This window comes from Camarhynchus parvulus, chromosome 1 (genome assembly GCF_901933205.1).
Source record: "Camarhynchus parvulus chromosome 1, STF_HiC, whole genome shotgun sequence".
Classification (NCBI taxonomy): domain Eukaryota; kingdom Metazoa; phylum Chordata; class Aves; order Passeriformes; family Thraupidae; genus Camarhynchus; species Camarhynchus parvulus.
The window spans coordinates 88,491,304-88,513,590 of NC_044571.1; the positions used below are offsets into that span (position 1 = coordinate 88,491,304).

The window sequence follows — 22,287 nt, forward strand, 5'->3', positions numbered from 1 at the left end:
GAGGTTCCTCTACTCCTGCTTCTTTCTCAGGCTGGAGGAGGAGTTGGTTTTGGCATTCATATGACTACATTTGTATGATTTCACTGATTCCCATGATGAGACACTGAGAATAATGTACTCAGATTCCTGGAAGGAGTTGTACTACATTGATCAGTGTGTTTTGGTTTTTTTTTTTTAATACCCAATTCCTAAAACCTGATATTATTTTGCCAAATTTAATTATTTTTTTAAGCTTTGTTTTTGAGCTCTGTGAACTCTCTTGTCATGAGTGTCTGGGCAGGTGGCTAATATTTATAATTCCTGACTCCTAGTGTGGTGATAAAGACAGAGTAAGGCCTTGAATGAGGAGCACAGCCAGGCAGATGTGGGAGGTGTTGGAGAATAAACCTTGATACATGTGCTGCAGCTCATCCGAGTCTGTGCTAAATGTGGAGGTGCCTGCTCCAGCAAATAGCAACTGCTTTATTGCTGTATCATCTCTAGAACTGAATTAGTAGGCTGCTGTGAAAGTGGTGGAAGAATCTCTATGACTAGGGGTTTTTTTGTAAGAAAAGGTGTGAGGCTTTTGCTAATGATGGCAGTACTTGCAGATCTTCGATGTCTGTCCTTAGGATTAGTCTGCCAGAGTCCTTGGTGCTTTGCATTGTGCTGCTGGAAGAGTGCTTGCACCTGCAGGGGACAGGATGTAACCCAGGCCTGTGAAGCATTTTCTTTCATGAGTAATGTCACTTCAGTCTTGTCTGGATTCATCGTCAGCTCTTTGTTAATCTTCCCTGACATCTTTGTAGAATTCCCTTTTTCTTTGGAAAATGAGTTCAGCATCAAGAGTCTTTCTAGAAGGATGCTGGCACTGTGGAGCACATGGCTTCTTCCCAGTGCTTTAAAAGATGCTGAGGAAAAGGTAGCAAACAGGTCCTGGATACAGTAGGATTGTTTTTTAGTCCTGGTGTGGTGGCTGTACCTGTGCGCTTTTAGAAGTCTGTGGTGTGATGTGATCAGTGGACAAGACTGATCAGGTGATTCAGCCGCTCTGGCCCAGATCATCAATTCTCTTTCTCTTGACAGTTCTCTAAGCAGTTTCTTTGTAAGAGGAAGAGAGCTCTGTATAGGCATTGCTAGGCTCTGGGACTAAGTTAGATCCAGGATGAATACCAGTTTATAGTCTGGAATGTTTTGTAAGCTGTGCTCTGGAGCCTCAGATACCAGCAGAAAGGTTGTTGGCTTGAGAAGGGCCTCACTGTCATAGTGTAATCAACACGCTCTGTCTTCTCCACTTCTAGTTTTGGGTTTTCCTTACTTTCACTGGGGAACAGCAGGGAAGCTGGGAGACAATAAGCAGCTGAGGGACATAGGAAACTCCAGAGATGGGTCCAAGGTGCAAAAATGTAGAGAATCCTTAGTGAACTGAGCTGCAGAAGGTGACGAAGCTGGATGGAGACCCTCATTAGAGAGCAAATTATGTACGCAAGGGGAACTGGATATCTTCTCAGGCACGTCTTGTTTTAAGCCTGTTTGGATTTAGCATTTCTGTTAAGTGATAGTTTTGAATCAGTTTGTAGTGTGGTGGCTATGAGTGTAGTAAGCCACACGTGTCTGTGCCAATATTGTTGAATTTGGCCGGTTTTAAGCTTGGAAAAAATCTGTTAAACATGCTCTGAGATGATTTATAGTTTGCAGGTGGAAATACAGGAAGGTAATATTCTCTTTGAGGCTTCTTGAGGTTGCATCACTCCAGGCACTCAGCAGACAGTCTATCTCCACAGAGGAGACAAATACAGTCTGACTTCTCTCAGTTTCTGTGTGAGGCTGGACTATATATCTACCCTTTCTGCACCTCTAAGCATCTTCTAGAGTTGCACTGGAGGGCCAAACATGCTTTTCCTTCAGGCACAACTGCTCCTCCTCCTGCTTCAGAAGGGGTCTCTAGTGCCCAGTGTGGACAGTAACCTCCCTCTCTGATGGACACAACAGCAAGGCATGAGAAGACACTGCTTAGTTCAAACGTGGTAGGGATGAGAACTGGAGCTGTTTGTGCTGAGGAAATCTGGAAACTTGGTAGAGATGGGAATCAGAAAGGAGGAGAGAAAAGGGCCTACAAACTAGGGAATGCAGCAGAGGATGTGATGGGGAGCCTCTTTGCAAGGGAGAGAGGGGAGAGCTAGCACAGAAATAAGCTATAAGCAGCCAAGACTGAGGGATGGAGGAAAGAACCAGACCTGCTAGGTGCTGGAAAGTGAGGAACCTAGAACTGGCAGAACAGAGAGGGACAAGAGTATGGGATATGGACAGACAAACAGAAGCATGAGGGAGAGGAGATAAATGTTAAATTATTGAGGGAATGAAGTAGCAAAGAGCCCCTGCAGTAGAGGATCAAGAGGCTGGGGTATGTGGGTAAAGAGCTTGGGTCTAGGCCTTGGTGCAGGAGAGGGGATTGCTCTGGGCTGGAAGGCTAAGGGCAAAAGGGGAATTAAGTTCAAAGTGTCAGGCAGAAAGGTTGACCACATTCCCTCCAAAGCCTAGAAATATTAAACCCAGTGTTTCTAAATTTTACCATGGCTTTGATGTCAACATAAGAATGTGACCTCCTCTGGCAAAGAACCTCATCTCCCTCTTAGGCTAGAAAAAGGTGAGAAAGTATTGTTGCTGTCATTTATCATCTTAGCTGCAGTGGCAGAGGTCTGTGCAGTGGATTTTAAGATTGCTGATGACCAACGTGGGTGTCAGTGTGATGCCACACGTTGGAATTTCTGTTTGCTTTTTTTAACAAGTGGTTCCGTGAGCAGCGGAACTAATGATGCCTGGTTTCCAGCGGCTCTCTCCTGTGTGGATTCTCTGATGTCTAATCAAGGGTGAGCTTATTAGCCTTTCCCTCAGTAGAGGACTCCAAGAGAGTCTCTCTTCTTTCCTCAGCTGCATATTTTTGAGACTTGTCTTGATTTTTAAGATCCTTACCCCTTTTCCAGAGTGGCTGGCATTGTCTTATGGTCTCAGAGCTCTAAGGAATATTGTTGCACATGCACATTTACATATGCACATGCAGTTTGTACACATAATCCTTGCTTTGTATATAAATGCAATGCTTGGAGCTTAGAAAATGACAATTTGACTGGCCACATGCCTGAGAGTATAATGAGGTAAAACTTTGTGTTATGGTAAGTTCTCTCCCTTCTGCTGAGATGTAACTGTGAGTGTGTGCACGCATGTGCTTTCCTTTGGCAGTTCCTCATAGTGCCAAACAGAAGGAATTGACAGGAGAAGTTCTGCAGTCACAAATTCTAATTTTGGCATGTTACTTGTCAATGGAATGAGTGTGTGCAAGGAAATGAGGAGGACAGTCACAGTTTCAGCTTGGGAGAGAGGGAACTTTAAAACTGTATTTTGTTCCTCTTATCTGATTACACCTTAATTTGGCCCTGTTGAGTCAATGCACTTTGATACCATTCTTGATTAGTTATTGGTACACGATAGCCTGTCAGAGACCTGCATGTTTGCTCGACCTGAAAGGAATATTCTGTGAAAAGGAAATAAAATGCATTGACATGGGATTGTGGAATTGAGGGGGATGATCTGGGGAAGCCATTTGCTAGTATGAAGAACTGTTGATTACATTTGCCTCTGCCGCAGATTGCTGTGGTATCCTACGGCCCTACACAAAGATAATCTTGCCTTGAAGTGTGTGCAAGTATGAGTTAGGTTGAATCTTCAGTGGATTTGCGTTTGTCTCAGGCTACAAATGACCATAGAGAGTTACCCTGAAATAATTAACATTCGGTGTTCCCAAAACCATAATCTCAAGTATCATTGAACACTCCTCTGTTACAGGTCAGACCCTGTTCTGCTTTGCAGAAGTGTTGCAGCTCATAAGAGTAGCACAGAAATTTATAGGAGCAGTGATATGAATGTATGTAACAGGAATTTTCTTGTAAAGGAAAAAAAAGAGGTCACAGATATCAGTTTGGCCGCTTGGAATTAGTGGGTGCGTCTCTCTTGCTGTGTTTCACTGGGTCTTTTGTGATTCCCTTGCCTTACAAAACATAAACCAGGGGCATTGTGGAGATAGATGAGTACTTATGGAGCACTGATATTTCTGTGGTGGGTACAGGAGATGAGTGATCTGCTTCACGAGGTTGGAATTGCATGTTGGAATTGGACGAGGCTTAAGGCTGTCCAGAGTGGTGATAGAAAAAGCTGAATGCTTGCTTGTTAAGTATCTGTCTGTGCAACATAATAAAAGTGCAGTTCTGTGAAACAGTCAATAAAGCTGTATCAGAATGCACCTGCATTGCAGAGCCAAATTATGGTGACATGGATGACCTTAATCCTGATGTTTCCAAATTTCCTAGTGCTTTCTAATGGGCCTTTTGTATTCTTTTAATTTTAGCTCTTGCATGTTATCACTGTAGTGGGAAGCACATTATTGTGTTTTATTGTTTTGTTGGTCTTTTATGCTAATGGTGACTGATTTCAAAAATTGGTGGACAGTGTCTTAGGCCTGATGTTCAATAATTTGGAGGTCAACAGAAAGTCGTGGCTGATAATCTAAATATAAAAACAATGCTGGTAGGTAGCTGTAAAGAAATGGGAACTTTATGTGGTTGTTAATTGTTCAGACAAAATATATTTTAATACAGTCCCATGGAAGACTTAGCCTTTTGGGACAGCATGATGTCTCCAGCAGCCAGGGACTGAGGTCCAGATGTTTGGACACAATGGCAGACATTATCAGACAGAAGTGTTTTGTTAGACTATTGAATGTCTCTGGTCTAAAGATAAGAAATATGGAGGAACATTATCCTGGAAAGCAATGACTGTGAAAAAGACTTTTAGGAATTAAGTGACATCATGAAAGCTCCCAATGCAAGACTGCGATGGAAAAGGTTTAAGGTGCAACTGTTGAAAGCATAAATGATTGAGTCATTAAAAGAACACAGGGAATTTGTGAAGTATGCTGAAATACCACAAAATTCTGCATCAGGTATTTTTAGGGTCATTTGGAAAAATGGACAAAATGCAGGAATGCCCTCAAATCTGGGAACTGGGAAAGTGCCATATGATGAGAGCATTTTGAACTGCTCTTTGCCTTGCCAGTATATGAGAGTATGCTTTTCTGCAGCCTTACCAAGCCACCAGGTGACTGAAGGACTGTGGAAGTAAGTTGACCAAGATCTGTGAGCATAGCTGATAGATTTGTTACACACTCCAGTAGTGTAAACTGTGCAGTGGAAGCACAGCATTGGCTTTGGAATAGGAGCTGATGCTGGGTGTGCAAGTGTGGAAGCAGAGATACAATTCCTGTGCCTTCATTTGGCGTCTTTGTACTCACTGGCTTTATTTGGGTGTTGCCCAAGTGTACCTGTGTATCTTGGATGTCAGTTTTGTCTCCTTTCCCCTCCTCTTACAAAATATTAACAAGAGGTCACAGATATCAGTTTGGCCACTTGGAATTAGTGGGTACGTCTCTCTTACTGTGTTTCACAGTAACACTTAAAAAATGGGGCAATGTGAGGGTCAAGCATTTATCATGAACTGTGTATCCATTATTATGCTATGCTTGCATTAGTTACTTCATTAACTCTGCATTGAAAGGCAGGACATTTCCTTCCTTTTTAAATGCACTGCTGACTCTGACAGCCTAAACTTATCTAGTCTAACTTCAGACTTTCCTGGTTTGATTTTTAGTTTTACTGATGGTCTAACTTGTATATGTAGCCTAACAGAAGGAGCAAGGACTCAACTTGTAAGACTGCTCTCAGTAGATACTAGGAAATCGAATTCTCAGAGCCATATAAAGCTTACATAGTTTTCACAACTGTGATACTGATTAATTAAGCACTTGATTGAAAAAGGCTGTTAATCCATGTTGGGCAAATTTTACTATGAGCTGGTATTTCAGATGGCATTTTATCTCCTAACAGCATCTGATGAATGAGGCGGAACATTCCATGAAAAGTGGGAAAAAAATACAGCACTGTGTGCCACAGAGTTGTAGTCTAGTTGCTATAGGCCTCATTTTCTCTATGACTCATTGTGATGACTTTCATATGGGAGTAGAAATAGAATTGTGCATCCACCTTTTGCTGGCATTTCATGATTTTTGAGTGTCTTTGTCTAACATGAACATTTTTTGAATGTCTTTATTTCCTATAAAAAAGAAAGCATTGTAAACATTGGAAGGGGTTACTTTTGATCTCTGGCATATGGCTGAGTGCTAATTTAACTGTTTGATATGAACCTCTGTTTTATTAAGGATGTTTTCTCCAAGGCTGTCTGAATTTGCAGAGCCATAACAAGGAGCTGCAGGGGATGTTGTGTCACACCATCAATGGGAATGCTGCAGTCATTTCTGTTTCTTGCTGTCAGAAAGAATGCAGCCAAAGGAGGGGTAGTTTAGAAGCACAGTGGGGAGACTGTTAAAAATGGATATTAAACAGAGGAGGGGGTAGAAATCAATTATTTCATATAGTGTTTCATTCATGCTTAGTAAGGAGCACTCCCTATTTTCCTCTCCCCAGCCAGAATTTCACTGAAGTAGAACACTGAAATGCTGCTAGTGTCAGATGGGATATTCTCATTATCCATATAGACTTAACATTTTTTTTAATCCATATTTGCCCACTAGAGGGCTGATTGCATCTTTCCCTTTAATATTTGATGTTGTCTGAAGCAGAATGCAAAGCCCTTAATTAAATGGATCATTTGTTCCCGTGAAAAAGCCTGATACCACACAATATAAAATTCTGAAATGCAGCTTTCTGTTATATTCCAGGGCTTTTTTTAACTCGTAAGGCTCATGAATTTGTTAATGCTGCATAACATTCTTGCTCTCTCAGGGTTGATGCTAATTAGATGATTAGAAAATGAGTTCTTGCAAGATTTTAATTCTAAATGTTGTTTGAAAAACAATATCAGAATGTCTATAGCTGCTAAATTCAGACAACAGGGTTTGGTTGGTTTGTTTGTTTGAGGGTTTTGTTTTGATTTTGGGGGTTTTGAGGAGGTTTAGGTTTTGGGGGGTTCTGTTATTGTTGTTGAGGCCTGTTTTGGCTAATAATCAGATTTATCATTATCATGCAAGTGCCAGCGATATTTTGAAAACTTCTTTATAATTTTATTTTGAAAATGGAAAAGGACATGCAGTCTGTTTCTCTTCATTAAAGTTTATTTTAGAGAATTTCTGACTTGAAGGCAGATACCTGGCAAAGCAAATAAGTAAAGGAAAGGGTGCACAGGAGTTATGGAAGATAAAGTTGATGGCTTTATGGCACTATAGATTTAATGCATGGGACTACTTGGACTTGATGGCATGGTAAAGTTCATTAATTTTTCAGAGCAGAATAGACTATTTAAAATTTAGAGTCTCGTGTACAGCACAGAAGAGATTAGTGTCCAGTATTCCCTTTAAACTAGAGCAGAACCCTTAGAAGGGTATTTCTCTCAGAAAGGTATCTGGATTCTGATTGTAGGGGCCAAGTGATTGAGACCATATTGTAGCCTCCAAGCCTTGTTCCAAAGATGCATTATTCTCATGGCTGGAAAAGGCCTGTTTCCTCTTTTTTCCACTTGTGGTGTCAGTTGTTGTTCCTCATTATATCTGACTTGTTCATAAAATAAGCCTCTAGTAATTGATATTTTTCTCCCTTCATGGATTTATTTGGCTGTTGACCAAGTTATCTTTTAAGCTTTACTCCAAACCTAGATCAACTGGAGTCAGTGAATCTTTCCTGCAAAGCCAATTTTCCACATGCCATCATTCTTTAAGTTTGCTGAGCCTGTGTGAGTTTTTCAGTAATTGTTGAGGACACTGACTTCAGAATTAGACATGCTGTTGGCAAGAACAGTCACTCCCCTCCTGTGTACAAAAAGGATACCTGCTATTCCCCTTTGTTTTGGTGAGCCATATTAGCACAGCCTCACACTGGGAGCTTGTTCTCAATTGAATGGTTCCTTATCAGAGGGCCAATGCTGTGGAACGGGCTTCAGTTGAGAGTAATGGAAGTCAGCATCTGCTGAGAAGGAGCTTGCTAAAAGTCAAGCATGGGATTATGCTGTAATTGCTTGCAGTAGCAGGGAACTGGACTTGGCGACTCAAAGGTATTTTTCAGTTCAGTGTTCACCTCAGTTATTTATAACGTTGGTGCTTTCAAGGATACACAGTCCTCATCATGTAAGTATGACTTGATTACTGCAGAATATATATATGCTTTATTCAAGTCTAGCGTTTCAGGAAGTCTGGAACAAGCGGTGCGATTTGAGATAGTTTGGTTTATAAACCAAGAGTTACTTTTTTTTAAAAAAAGATGATGCTGATGTACCTTTTTACTCCTTATGTCTTTAATTGATGTAGGGATAAACAGTCAAATTGCTTCTGTTTGTTGATTCCAGCAGAGATCCGTGTGTGTGCGTATTGAGGAGGGATTTATGTAAGGATGTACTTAGTTTGCATGTTCTGTTAGGGCTTGCAATTAAAATGGATTAAGAAAAAGATGAAGGTAGGACACGTGGGAACAACTGTTAGAGATGATAATGAATGTAAAAGAGCAAAGGTGGAGAGGAGGGAAATGTTATGACAGGTGTGTGTTAGAGTGCTTGCTAGGGAGGCATGGCTTCCAGCTAAATGGCTGGGAATCAAGCTGTGGCTCAGAAGGGCCTGTGGAAGTGAAGGTAGGTGCTGGATAAATACTGCTTACATGACATACGCTAATCAGACTGCACACATCATAAAGCTTCTGGCTCCAACAGAGCCACAACAGTCAATGCAATGAAGTATCCTCCTGAGAGGAGATGGATATGGGGAATAGCAGGATCAACTCTGTGGCTTGTAATACCTGCAGAGACTTTTGTTGCTGAGCAGTTTTGTAAACACTATAAAACTCAAGAAATTCCCAGACAAAACCACTGTGAACATTGAATTCATGTTAACCAGCCTTCCTCTGGCTGGCATCTCTTCTCTCAAATGTGACCCTGGAAGTTACATGTGGAGATTCTATTTTGTCTTTAATGTAAATGAAAACCCTAAATTCAGATAAACCTTTACTCTGCCCCTTGTTTGACACACATGGGGGGTGGGGAAGAAATGGAAGAAAGAACTTGGATGCAGCTTCTATCTCTCTGTCAAATTAAAAACCACAAAAGCTTTTACCATCTTGAACTGTAAAACAGTACGAGCTTCTCTTAACAGCCTGGTGTCGTAGTGGAGGAACAGTTTTTAACAGCAGCATCCGTAGCAGAGTGATGCCAACTGCTTCTTCTTGTTCAGAGAGTCTGTGTGTTAACAAATACATTTCTGATCATTATGGGAACAGATGGATCCAAACGCCCAGACAAAACATTTTGCATCAGATCAGTAAGACTGAAATGATGAAAGCCCACTAGACCAATTAAATACCACATTTGATATCCAGAGTATCTTTGTGAAACCCACTAGGAAAGCAGCACTGCTGTTATTCTCAGCATTTTATATCCTAAATATTTTGAGTGTCTTCTCCAGAAATGGGAGCAGAGTTAAGTGGATTTGGCCATTTCTGCTCTCACAGACTTCACAGTACATTGAATTAACTTCTAATATGAACTATAACCTAGGATTTCCAGATTTTCCAAGGTTTTTTTACTGAAATAAATCATAGATTAACAAAGTTGGGGTTTTGTCTGGGAATTTTTCCTATCCCCTTAGCATTGCTGTTGGAAAATTTTCAGAGTGCTGCCCTACCTCTCTTGCAAGCCAATTGGTTTCTTCCAACACCTTCATTGTCTGGCTGTGAAGTATTGTTTGTTCTGTTACACCAGTTCCAAGCTTAAATTTGTTCCCCTGGGACTGAACCACTCACAGCCAAGCCGTGTCCCAGGTGAAACCTCCCCAGTACCACATAGTGGGAAAACGCCCCTTCTTCACTCAGTGTGGAGGATCCCATCCGGTTAGAGTTGATCCATATTGGGGCTTACCCCCGTGTGACCCTGTCTCTTCCCCTCGCCCCGGTCCCAGGTGCCGGATGTGTTCGCTGACCTTCTACTCCAAGTCGGAGATGCAGATCCACTCCAAGTCCCATACGGAGACAAAGCCACACAAGTGTCCTCACTGCTCCAAGAGCTTCGCCAACAGCTCCTACCTGGCCCAGCACATTCGTATCCACTCAGGGGCCAAGCCCTACACATGCAGCTACTGCCAGAAGGCCTTCCGCCAGCTCTCCCACCTGCAGCAGCACACACGGTAAGGGCCAGAGGAGGCTGGGGCCCTCTGCACTGCATGTTGCCGTCATCCCAGCATGCTGTGAGCACCTCAGTGGGCAACTGCCTGGGCAGACCTGGCTGGTTGTGGCAGGCTGCTCTGGTCGTACGCACGGCAGAGCGGCGGTAGCGGTACTGGACACGTGAGCCTGGTCCCCGGCTGTGAGGGGCTGGGCGCGCTCAGGTTAGCGCTGCTCCACCGGAGAGGCGCCAGCAGTGGAGTGACGCTTTCTGACAGGAGCCAGGGCTGGTTGTGCCAGTGTGAGAGTAGAGCGGGCATAGGAGGACTGTTCCCTGTCGCCCCAGCGTAGTTCTGCCAAACATCTCAAGTCCAGGCTTGCAGCCCCCCTGCTGTTTCAGCCACAGGCTTCCCACACACAGCTCTGCCAATGCCCCTCAGTCCAAGCTCTATAGTTGCTCTCTCTGGATCCTCCCCCGGTGCAGACAGACCATGGTCTCTTGAATCCAAGGGGAGCACAGTTTGAGACCAAGAGAGCTCATGCTGTGTTCGGAGTTCCTTCATGTAGCAGATAGCGTGGTGCTGTCCCACCCCCTTTGTGCCCTCATTCCATCAGCACTAGCCAGATGGCGGTCATGTCCAACTGCTGCTGCTCCTCCTCCTCTTCGGCAGGATCCACTCCAAGCTCCACACGGCGATTGTCAAGCCGCACAAGTGTCCTCACTGCTCCAAGAGCTTCGCCAACACATCCTACCTGGCCCAGCACCTCCGCATCCACTCGGGGGCCAAGCCCTACACCTGCCGCTACTGCCAGAAGGCCTTCCGCCAGCTCTCCCACCTGCAGCAGCACACACGGTAAGGGCCAGAGGAGGCTGGGGGCCTGGCCCTGTTCCCCCCGCGCTGCCGGCATGCACCTCTGGAGCACGCGCGCCAAGCATGCGGGGGGCGGGCGGGGAATGCGGCCGGCTGCACCCCCAGAAGGAGGTGAGCCACCTGAGTGGACGGAGTGGAGGCTGCGCAGGAGACACTGACCACGTCAGGGCTGAGGTGGGCACGTGCTGTCCCTGGGGATCCTTGGTCTTGCACCGTGGGCGGCACAGAGAGAGAGCGATAGAGAGAGAGGCATTGGCTGTAGGGGATCCTGGCCTGGCACCCCGGGGGTTGGACTGAGTGTGTGGAAGCTGCTCCTGGCATTGCAGGGGGACAGGGACAGGTTAACACTGTAGGTAAACTCAGCCTGTTACTTGAAAGGAAAAGTGTTGGTGTGTCTATCGTGGAGGGAACAGAGCTGCTTTCTTGGTACTGTGGAAACAAGAGAACAGATTTCTCTTGGTCATTTAGGACTTCTGAGTTTGGAGCAGGGAGCCTGGACCTCCAGACCCCTTCCCAATACATTTTTAGGTAGCTCACATGCTGAGCTGTCCAGGCATTCCTAAGCTCTTACTCCCCAATCCTTGTCACTGTGAAATCTGCTTGACTGCCTGTCTTCAACTTCTAACTGGACGTGGGAGCTAGGCAGAGCTCTCTTTGTCCAGCTAGAATGGCATCTGAAGGCAACATCATCCCCTTCACACAGCAGCAGGCCCTGGCAGTCTGCCCTGTCTGCCTGCTCACTGCCTCCCATTTGTGCTCTTCCTCCTCAACAGTATCCACACCGGGGACCGACCCTACAAATGTGCTCACCCTGGGTGTGAAAAGGCTTTCACCCAGCTTTCCAACTTGCAGGTAAGGGGCTGGGTGTGTCCTGCTCTTCCGCAAGGGTTGGCAAGAGTGCCTGTGGTAGAGGAGGTGGAGGAAGTGGGGCAGCTGGGAGGAGAGTAAAAGAATGCAGAAGGCTATTGAAGCCCTGGGCAGGGAAGAGATTCCTGACTTGTGGCACTAGTGGCCCAAAGAAGTCGCATAAACGGTCACATCCTGTAAAATTGACTTGAAAGTGGTGAGACCTTAGTGAAGTTCTCCCCCATCTGTTTTGCAGTTTTCTAACTTAGGTGGGGTGCAGCTTTTGTGAAATGTTACACGCAATAAAGTCTGGGTATCTGCGTGGGTTTTTTGTTTGTTTTACAATGAAATGGAGGGTGTAAGGGTAGGGTTGTAGGAAGCAGAGGCGGTGTGTCCTGTTGCAGTACCCTGGAGGAGGGGGACTGTAGAGTGTGCCAAAAAGCAGAGAGCTGTAAACACCTGCAAGCAGTTAAAGCAAATCCTGCCCTGAAGGTATTAAATGCAGGGAGCAGATGTATAGAGGGGCAGAAAAGGAGAGACCAGGAAAAGACTGAGAGTTGCATGGAAACTGGGAAGGTGGGGGTTGTGGAGCATTAAGAGTCTCTGCTCTTCTAATGCCTAGTATGCATGAGAGGGAAGGGCATGTGGGGGGTGTGGTGGGCTGGAGGGAGAAGTTCTGTCCCTATGCTAGGAGCCAGCTCTACCTTCCCGAGCAGCCAGGAGCTTGGGGCCTGCCTGTAACGGGGTGTTGGAGGTAAAGCCATCTCCAGTACTAATAGTTGCTTCCTTCCTCACACTTGCTGTCTCTTTCCTGCCTGCTGCTGCCACCCGCCAGTCCCACAGACGGCAGCACAACAAAGACAAACCTTTCAAGTGCCACAACTGCCACCGTGCATACACGGATGCTGCCTCGCTGGAGGTGCACCTGGCCACGCACACGGTGAAACATGCCAAGGTCTACACCTGCTCCATCTGCAGCCGGGCCTACACCTCGGTGAGTCTACAAAAGTGGTCAGCTTCCCAGGGAGCAGCTTCTGTAGATCCAATGGGAGCAGTCCCCTGAGTTGCCATCTCCCTCCCTATTGGCTTTGGCTCTTGTGAGTCGTTCCCTCCTCTGACACGCTCCCTCCCGTTGCAGGAGACGTACCTGATGAAGCACATGCGGAAACACAACATCCCTGACCCACAGCAGCAGGTGGTTCAGGCACAAGCCCAGGCCTCGCAGCAGCAGCAGCACTTCCAGCCGCAGGGCGGGGGGGCAGCAGGGGGCCCTTCTGGAGACACTAACCAACCCAACCCTCCCCCCCAGTGCTCCTTTGACCTGACTCCTTACAAGACTTCAGAGCATCACAAGGACATCTGCCTCACTGTCAGCACCAGCGCCATCCAAGTGGAGCACCTCTCCAGCTCCTAGAGAGACCTCAACCCAGGGAGCAGAACGCCTCTTGTGCATAGCCTGTGCCAGGGGCACTGCTTGTGCAGCGGCCCTCCTCGTGCAACAGTTTCCAGCCTCTCCTCCTGCAGCAGCCTCTTCTGGCTGTGTAACCCTGTTCATGGCAGCCCCTTGCACAACAGCCTGTCTCAAGGGGGTGCTCCTTCTGTGCAACAGCCTGCCTGGTAGGAGGATGCTTCCTTGTGCAAGAGCCCCTTTCCTGTGCTGGGATCACTTCCTCATGCAAGAGCCCCTCCTTTGAAACCCAAAGAAAGGCCCCTGTTTTGCCTTCTCTCTCACTGTAGGATGTGTACGAAGCAGGGCTGCGTGTTGTGACACGCGTGGTGGATGGGATGGAGAGACGGCCCTTGTATATACATGGGCTTGGACACGTGTTTTTAGCAGGCCACAGAAGAATGTGGCAGGGTTCACAGCTGGATGGGGTTCTTTGAGGATTGCCTTGAGTGTCTAAGAGAGAAATATCCATTCCTGTCCCTCCTGCTTGTGAAAGGGAGGAGGGGTCGCTCGTCCTGCCCCAAGGACTGGATGGGAGAAACCTTCTCCTCAGTGGAAGGTGAGACCAGTGGAGGGGGGAGAGGTGAGGCATGTTCTCTGGGATGGACAGGTGCCTACACTGCCTAAGGGCTGTGGAGTATTGCATTCTTTCTCCTCCCCTAGTGGAGAGCAGTAGAGAGGAGTCTGTCTGAACTGGCTGCTGCCTCTCTCTCACAGCTGTCTGAGCAGCACAATGGCCCCGTAGGAATGTGGGTTCCTGCTCATTGCCCTTCCTGCCTGTTGTGGATGATGTCCTAGCAGCTTGTACTCCTCCTCCTCTCCCTCCTGCTTTTCCCCTCCTCAGAAAAGCCTGCAGGCATCAACAACAAACCAAAAAGCAACAGGAGGGAGGGTAAGAGACTGCCAAAATAATCATCACCCTCTCTCTACTCCCTTTCCTGAAAGGCGGAATGACAGCAGTTCTGACACTCACATACCTGTCCTGCCCCAGTTTCCCAAAGGGAAAGAGGAGGAGGAGGAGGAGGAGGAATAGACCAGTCTTTTCAAGGGGCTGGCAGGAAGCAGGGGAAAGGCTAGCTTCTCCTGCTCATCTCTTGCCAGAGTGCTCTCCCAGGCTCCCTCTTGCCAAGACGGGCTGGACTCACATGGCAGTGGTGGCCTCTTCTGGACCCTGGTCATGGGAGAGAATCCCCAAAAGGTGGACAGTGGAGAGAAGGGGATGAAGATCCCCACAGAGAGACCAATCTAATGAGAAGGGGGAGCCAACAAGAATAAACTGAAGGCCCCTTGAATTTATATATATATATATATATAAATATCTATTCCCCACCCCTGGCCCGCTCTGTCCTTGCTGTAACTGTTTCTATCTCTGTGTTTATAAAACGCATTATCCTGGCGAATTTTTATTTTCAATCTTCGTTTGTTTTTCCCTTTCTCTTCGTCTTCAATTCTCCTTCCTCTTTTTTTTTTTTAATTGGTCCACATGACTGCTAGTCTTGTGTGTTACTTATTAGTTTCTTTGGATCATGGAGGCTGACTTGGAAGAGAATGAGAAGGCAAGGGAAAAAGCATGTGTTGTTGGGTTTTAAAATCAGTCACCCACCCAAAGCCTATAGAATCCCAGACTTCTGTATGAACAACCAATAGGGGCTTCTATTTTATTTTTTTAACCACCCTGTATAGAAATAAATTGGTGTAAAAGGCTCCTTGAAGGTGCTGCTGCGAGCAGCCTGCCCCTGTGACGTGTGTTCCTTCCCCCTGCAGCCGAGCCCTGCAGGAGCCTCTGGAGGGGCCGTGCAGGCAGGCACGAGGGCGGCACATCCCTGCCTTTGGCACTTTGCGCTTTGCACAAGGACAGCGAGGAGCTCTGCACCTGGGGAGCCTGTGGCAGAAACCTTTTCTCTGGTTTAGTCACCAGGGTTGGCTGCAAACAGGTGGAGTGCTTGGTAGGTGCATAGGCTAGGCTAGAAGGAGCTGTCTGGTTTGACTCCTGCATTTCACAGGTGACATTTCAATCCATTTAGCCTGTACTGAGAATAGCCAAGAACTGTGTTGACAAAATGCATTGGCTTGATTTTGAGGCACTGGGACACAAAATCCATTGGTAGTCTGCTGCAAGGGCTTCATGTTTTCACTGTTTAAATATTTAAGCCAGATTTCTCCTTGCTTTGGCTTCTGGTTCCTAGTTCTGGAAACATTCATCTCTCTGATTCAGGGAGCCTAAATGGGACTTTCCCCCCCAGACTTGCATTTATACACTCTAATGTTTAAATACTTCTCAATCCACTTTTTGACAAGGTAAACAGATAGAACTCAGTAAATCTTCCACTGTAAGGGATTTCTTCCAGTCCATGAATTATTCTTGTCTTTTCTTTCTACATGTTGTCAAATTTTTCATTATCTTATGAACAAATTCATTTTGGAATTGAGTGTTAAAGCCCCAGTGCCATGGGTGAGGTCCCCCTGGCTCTTTGCCTTAAGTCTGCAGAGGACTGCATTTTCCCTCTTCTCACAGCATGATAGAGGAGCTCACAGTGGCTGCTTGTCTGGTCAAGACTAATCATCCCAAGTCTTGGCTTTCCATGATAGTGTTTTCCCTTCTCTACAGGAATGCTCTGGGTTCTCGTTTCCTGGGTGCTTCACATGGGGCTGTGTCCAAGTCCAGCCTGTGTAAATGGGCCTGGCTGGCTGATGAACCAGGTTACTCACAGCTTTCATTGCTCTGTCACCCCCAGACTGTATCAGTTGTTATTTTTACTTTCAGATCCAGGTTGAAATACAATATTGCATCTTGCTAACTTGAAAAGCATTGAGTGCAACTTCTCATTAGCTTTTTTTTGAGACTTGCAGGCTGAGCATTTCTTAATCCTCTTAGTATTTGATTATGTACAGTTTATCTTTCTGACTTATGGTGCTAGGTCAATGCCTTATAAAAATTTAAGTATGTTGCACCTATGCAGTCCCCTTCGTTAAACCAAATGTATAATGATGTCATCTAAGAATGAAATTAGGGTTTGGGTTTTTTCTTTTTTTAACTACAGAATCTGTATTTTATAAAACCTTTGTGTTATAGGTTTTATTTTTTCGTTCCCTAATTCTTTATCTTTGCAGTTTTTCCATAACTTTGTCATTGAGTCGTTTCATTTGCCTTTTGGGAGTACTGTCATGAGTGTCTTAAGGTATTTGTTTAATATTCCAAGTTTAACTTAAAGATCAGAATCCCTGGGCTAGAGAGCTAGTTACTAAACTCTTTCAGGCCTCCTGTTTCTTTGTTGATTTCAAAATATACATCACTTGAAGGTGTTGTCTCATCTCCTACTTTGATACTATGGTACTAGATTGAAGTTGCTATTTTCATATGACTGCTACATTCTGTTCCTTTTTTAGATGGAATTGGAAGTATTTCTTGACTGGTTTCTCCTATCCCATGTCACTAGCATTTTCACCATTTCTACCTAGCATAGATCAGTACTATTAGTAAGATTTCTTTCTTTGTTTTGTGATTGAAAGGAATGAAAGAGCAAAATATTCCTTTCCTTTTACCACTAGTTTTTCTAGTCACAAAGCTTTTCTTAAGAATTTTCTCTATTTTTGTGTCTAATTTATGTTAGTTGCTGTCTGGCCTTCACCTTTTCCATCTGTTATGTTTCTTCTTACAGGAGAGTTTAATTCATATTCCTCTGCCTCCTTTCGTTTTTTTTGCCATGGACAGCTCTATTGATAGTTTTGCTCCCCTTGGAAGTTATCAGACTCAGCACAGGTTTATTACTACTTGTGGCTCTCCTCTGCCTGTCTGTGTTCCACATGGACAGGACAAAACTGCCAGCTTCACTCAAGTTGTTCTCTCTCTTGAATGCATCATCTTGAAGTCTGAAAAATGACTTGGTTTGGGTGCAGTGTCTTGAATTAAGCTGGGAAGGCTTTAAAAGTCAGAGTAATACCTTGCTGACTGGTTGAATTCCCTGAGGAATGGCTCACAAGTTAAAATTCTTTGCAATGTTTTTTCATTTTATATGTTAAAGGTGTTTGAAATCGCCTTTCCTGGTCCCTGGTTTGAGCTGTTGTTTTCTGATGTCTGCTACCCTTTCCCTTCTTGGAATCTGATACCTAGCATGGGCATCCATTTGTATTTGAGGCTGTACAATTCCTGTTACCAGTCATTTCAAAGGTGTAACTGTTCGTGTTTGTGCAGTTTGCTGCTGAGCCTGTAGCTTTTACCGTTGCCCAGGAAGAAACTAATTATTTCTTACTAAGGGACTTTCCCATTGAGCTTCAGAAATGCCACTTTATTCTGGGCCTCCTTTTCTTTCTTATCAATGAGAATTTCTCTGTTTACCCAGTCCCGTTGCTGATGTGGAAATAATTGAAGATACCTTACCTTCATTATCTCTGTCACTTACTTGAGTTTGGATTAGGTCTTCCTCTTTTGATTCCCATGGTTGTTTAATATATTCAAAGTGCTCCAGATGGTTTAAAAAGTGCAGTAGCTACCTGCGAGACACAGCATGTATCAACTTGTGCAAAATTCTTCCCTCTTGAGATGAAGCCTGAGGTTCTGCAGTCTGCAGCTTTGTGCACTCAAGCCAACAACAGTTCAATTATTTACCTCCCACTCACAAGAGTGGAATATTCTCTTAACAAGATCCCATGGTCCTTCAGCTCCATGAATTCTTTGACCGTGCATTTTCATTGTGCTGCCAATCCATTTGTTTCTGTATGTTTGTACCCAAGAAGACTTGACAATGACTCTGGAGTTCTGTATTAGGTTGCATCTTGTATCTTTGCTGAAAGGCAATAGCACTTTTTCTTCTTGTCCTTTTCCAAGCTGATTTTCTGTTCTTAGTTGAATTTTACAAATTATCATTGCTTTAAAAGGAAACATCATGTAGGCTGGAATCATTTAGAAAAGTCACCCACAAACAGTAACAGAATCTCAGCCGTGACTAATGATAGTATTGCTGGTCTATAATTCAGTTAAATCTTCAAGAAAGATTTAAGACTTTTATAATTTAAAGCCTTATGGTTAATCAACCATGTCCCTTATTACAGTTTTTTTGTTAGTTATCACTGCCATTGAAACTGCCACTCTATATTACTACTTTTTTTTTATTTTAATCCATAGGGTCTTGCTATGCCTTTGTTGAGTACATTGAAGTCTTCTGCTATAAGAAGTCTTTCTTCTTGTGTAATGAATTACAGACCATGATCAAGTCACTGTATTCATCTTTCCAAACAGCTGAATTAAATTGAGCTGGCTGAGGTGTCTCACAGTAAGGCTTGGCTCCATCATGTAGTTCTTATCTGTTGCCTTTCTTTTCCCTTTCAGTGACCCAGCTGTGTAGTGTTCAGTTAAAGTCTTGCTACATTAGGCCTAGATGGCTATCTTCAGCCACCAAACTTAGACTACCATACAAAGATATCCAGTTCTTTTAATTAGGTCTTTTCCTTCAAATTAAAACAAACAATATGTTTCTTTCCTTAGCTGAGTGCAAGCCCTGACAATGCCACTGTGATTTTGCCACATCAGTGTTAGGTTAACTGCCTTACAGCAACCTGGATGAGCCCACTTGCTTTGCAAATACTTTTTAAGCAAAAGTATTGGCTGGTCTGGAACACATTCAGAACTTCAAAGTTGTTTGGAAAAGAAAGCCCATTGCTTCCATCTGCTTGCCAGATAATTCTTTTCAAATTACTGATTGTCAGTTTCTAGCTATGCAACTTCTAGGATGTTTTATTTAATGGGTAGAACTAAACATCTTCCTAAATCTCATTGGCAATAGGTAATATTTCATTACCTCATGGATGTGTCTACATCATCCAACTTTCTTCCTAATATAGAATATAATTATGAGATTCTGTCTGTCTTCTATATTTTTATTGATTATTTTATCATCTTTATATCAACTAAAGGATATATATCATGTTTAGGATTTTCTTCTGATATTTTGCAGGTAATGTACCTGAAAGCTGCCCAAGTTTACTAGTGCAGTTTCAGAACATAGAATGAAATTGCTCTGTACACTTCCTTAACTACAAGATAGGTACCTGTTCAATCGTCCTTTCAGGTACAACAGATTAAATTTGTGTGCATGGTTTCTTGTTTCTGTATAGTAGAACACCAAAGTACTAGAGAGATGTAGTAACTTGGTCCAACAAACATTTCGATTTCATGTAGTGTCTGTGTAATGAATGGAAAAAAACTGCAAGAAAAGAAATCGTGACACCAAAGAACTAGAGTCTACGCCTAGTTTTGCTGCTGAAGTAGGGTATGTTTCTGAAACATGGACACCGTTATAATTTGTGGCCTTTGGCATCCTCTTTCATTTGTAAAGCTAATTAACCCCCTCGGGGCCAAGTGCTGCAGATCAATCATTTGCCCTTCATGAGAACAGTGTGGGTACCTCTCTTGTTTCCTGAAGACAGGAAATTAAAAGTTCAGGGACTTCTGAACTGAGAATGTTAAAGAGAAGAGCTGAACGTACCTCAACAGCAAAAAGGTAACAGAACAAGGGTCAGAAGTTACAGCTGTTCTGCTGGGCTCTGCATGAGGATCCCTCCCAAGCACTGGCCTTCACCTCACAGTCCTTGGACAACATTTAAGAAGTCTATAAGGTAACTGAAATCTGGAGGCTTGAATTTGGTATGCAGATGTTTACATTTCCAAGGGAAAACACACAGGCATCTGTAGATCAATAAAGGTTGAGAACCACTCCTGCAGACTGCTTCCATAGGCCGTGCAGCTTCCCTGTGGGACGTGCCGAGGCCTGGGCAGCACCGCTCATCCCGCAGCTGGTCTGTGGGACCAGGAGCTACCTACAGGATTAACTGCAGGATGCAGCTGTGGCAGCACCCTGGGCTGAGGGGGGAGTGTCATAACCACAGGGGTTAGCGTGTGAGGCTGGGTGAGGGTTAGACATCAATGGGCCCGGGTCTCCAGAGCTTATTTCAGCTGGGAAAGCACCTTCCTGCACAGCCATTTGTGCCCGTGCTCCGACTGCAACGGGCAGAAGTGTTTGAAAAAATACTCCTCCTCTCAACAAATAACTGCCCTGCTGACACTTCCTCTGTGGGTGAGGCTGCCTCTGGAGCCCTGAGCAATGCAAACCCTTTCTTTGACTTTGTAAAGAAAGCAAAATAACAAGCTTTCTGGGACTCAGAGCTCAGGAACTAGTTTTTGCTGGAATGGTAGAGTTTCTACTGCTGTGAGACCACACAGGCACACAGAACTGCCTCTCCCCTTTATTTTGCAAATTCACAGTGGCAGTTCCTGCAGTTAGAGACATATTTGTACACTTTACTGAGATTTGCCATTTAGATTTTAGGCAAGCGCCTCTTTGCCCTATCTTTTGTATCTGCAGTGGCAATTCCAGAGGGAGATTGTCTTCCTGGCATCTTCCTAGCCTTGGCTTGGAGGATAAGATGGGGTTCCCAGGTGCTCTCCTAAACACACTAGTGATGTCTAAGAAGGTCTAATTTTTAACATCAGCTCCATTCAACTTGGTAGCCCCAAGCAGGGTGTGTTTGGGAGACTCTGGTTTAGGACTGTGGCATGGTATAGAGAGCAGATTTTTTTTTTTTTATGTAACAGCCACATCCTTCCCCTTAATTAAGAGTATAAGGAAATTTATATGAGAATTTTGAAGTACTTTAAAGAGTCTTAACAATAATGTTCAGCTAACTGAAGCCAGCTGCTCCACATGGGAACTGAAAAGACTAAGAAATGTGTTTTGAATAATTAAAAATGTCATAAATAACTTAAATGACTGTAGGAAGAGGAATGGAAAACTCCATCATCAGAACAGAGAGGCTCTCTGAATTAACCCAGTAGTTTAACAGCAAGATGGTTCATAGTTCAAACAGCTGCAGTTCCTTTATGTAACAGCTCCTCAGTCTTGCAGTGCAGCCTGCTCAAAGACTTAATCCTAGTATATCCATATAGATAAAGGCATGGTGTCTTGGAAGATCTTTGGGAGGAAAAGAGAGAAAAAGAAATCTAATCACTTCTCCTTGCGGCCAGGATCTGGGAGCATTCAGTCCTGAGCGATGGCTGTCATTACACAGACTGCCAAGAAAAAAACAGGATGGTGTAGGTGGGTAGGCAGGAGAAAGGTGGATGAAATGGTGTATTAACCAAACCCAGTGCCTCCTAAACTGTATAGCATGCTAAATGAGCGCTGACCTCTTGAAAAAAACAATCCTGCATATCTTGGAACCCGAGGATCAACAGAAGTAAGATCATTTTGTCTCAGTTCCTCTATAATCACGTGTGACTCCACAACACCACACCGTGCGTGTAGCAAAGGACGGCTGGGGAGGGCCTCTAAACCTTCAAGTGGCTCCTGGTGTATGGTCACAAGAGTGGTTCTGGCATGAAGATAAAGAGAGCACGGTCACATGTTTAACTTAATTGCCTTTGTTAGTCTGTTCTAAGTGTTAGCTTGTTACCAGTACTGTACAGCAGAAACCATCCATCTCCACTCATGACACAGCTGCCCCGCACTGGCGGATTCCGAGGCGGATGGAAAACCACAGTGACCAGTCAGCAGCACTTCCTCGCCCAGATCCCAGAATGGGCCGGGCTGGAAGGGACCCCAGGGTGTCACTGCTCCAACCTCCCTGCTCAAACAGGGTCATTCGTCCCACAGCACAGGGCACAGGATTGCCTGCAGAGGGTTCTCCAGTGAGGGAGACTGCACAACCTCTCTGGGCAGCCTGTCCCAGTGCTCAGTCACCCGCACAGTGAAGAAGTTCCTCCTCACGTTCAGGTGGAACTTGCTGTGCATCAGTTTCTGCCCTAGTGCTTGGCACCACCGAGGAGAGTCTCACGTGCTCCTTTCAGATACTGAGAGACATGGACGGGGTCCCCTCTCGGTCGTCTGAGCCTCTCGGGCTGAAGAGGCCCAGCTCTCTCAGCCTTTCTCCGTAGGTGCGATGCCCCAGT

General features: G+C 44.8%; 1 protein-coding gene across 10 annotated transcripts in view; it reads left to right on the plus strand.

The window, feature by feature from the left end:
* The window catches only part of ZNF384 (zinc finger protein 384), a 28,159-nt gene extending 7,582 nt beyond the window's left edge, over positions 1–20,577 (plus strand). For 9 of the 10 annotated variants that reach the window (XM_030944750.1, XM_030944779.1, XM_030944775.1 and 6 more), the window contains 5 exons: positions 9,980–10,204; positions 10,853–11,035; positions 11,827–11,905; positions 12,735–12,893; positions 13,038–20,576. In XM_030944750.1, the coding sequence (XP_030800610.1) occupies positions 9,980–10,204; positions 10,853–11,035; positions 11,827–11,905; positions 12,735–12,893; positions 13,038–13,313 (922 nt within the window). In that variant the 3' untranslated portion in view covers positions 13,314–20,576. Of the gene's footprint in view, positions 1–9,979; positions 10,205–10,852; positions 11,036–11,826; positions 11,906–12,734; positions 12,894–13,037 lie in introns of all 10 variants that reach the window. The other variant, XM_030944785.1, reaches the window with a different exon arrangement.
* Positions 20,578–22,287: the final 1,710 nt, after the last annotated feature.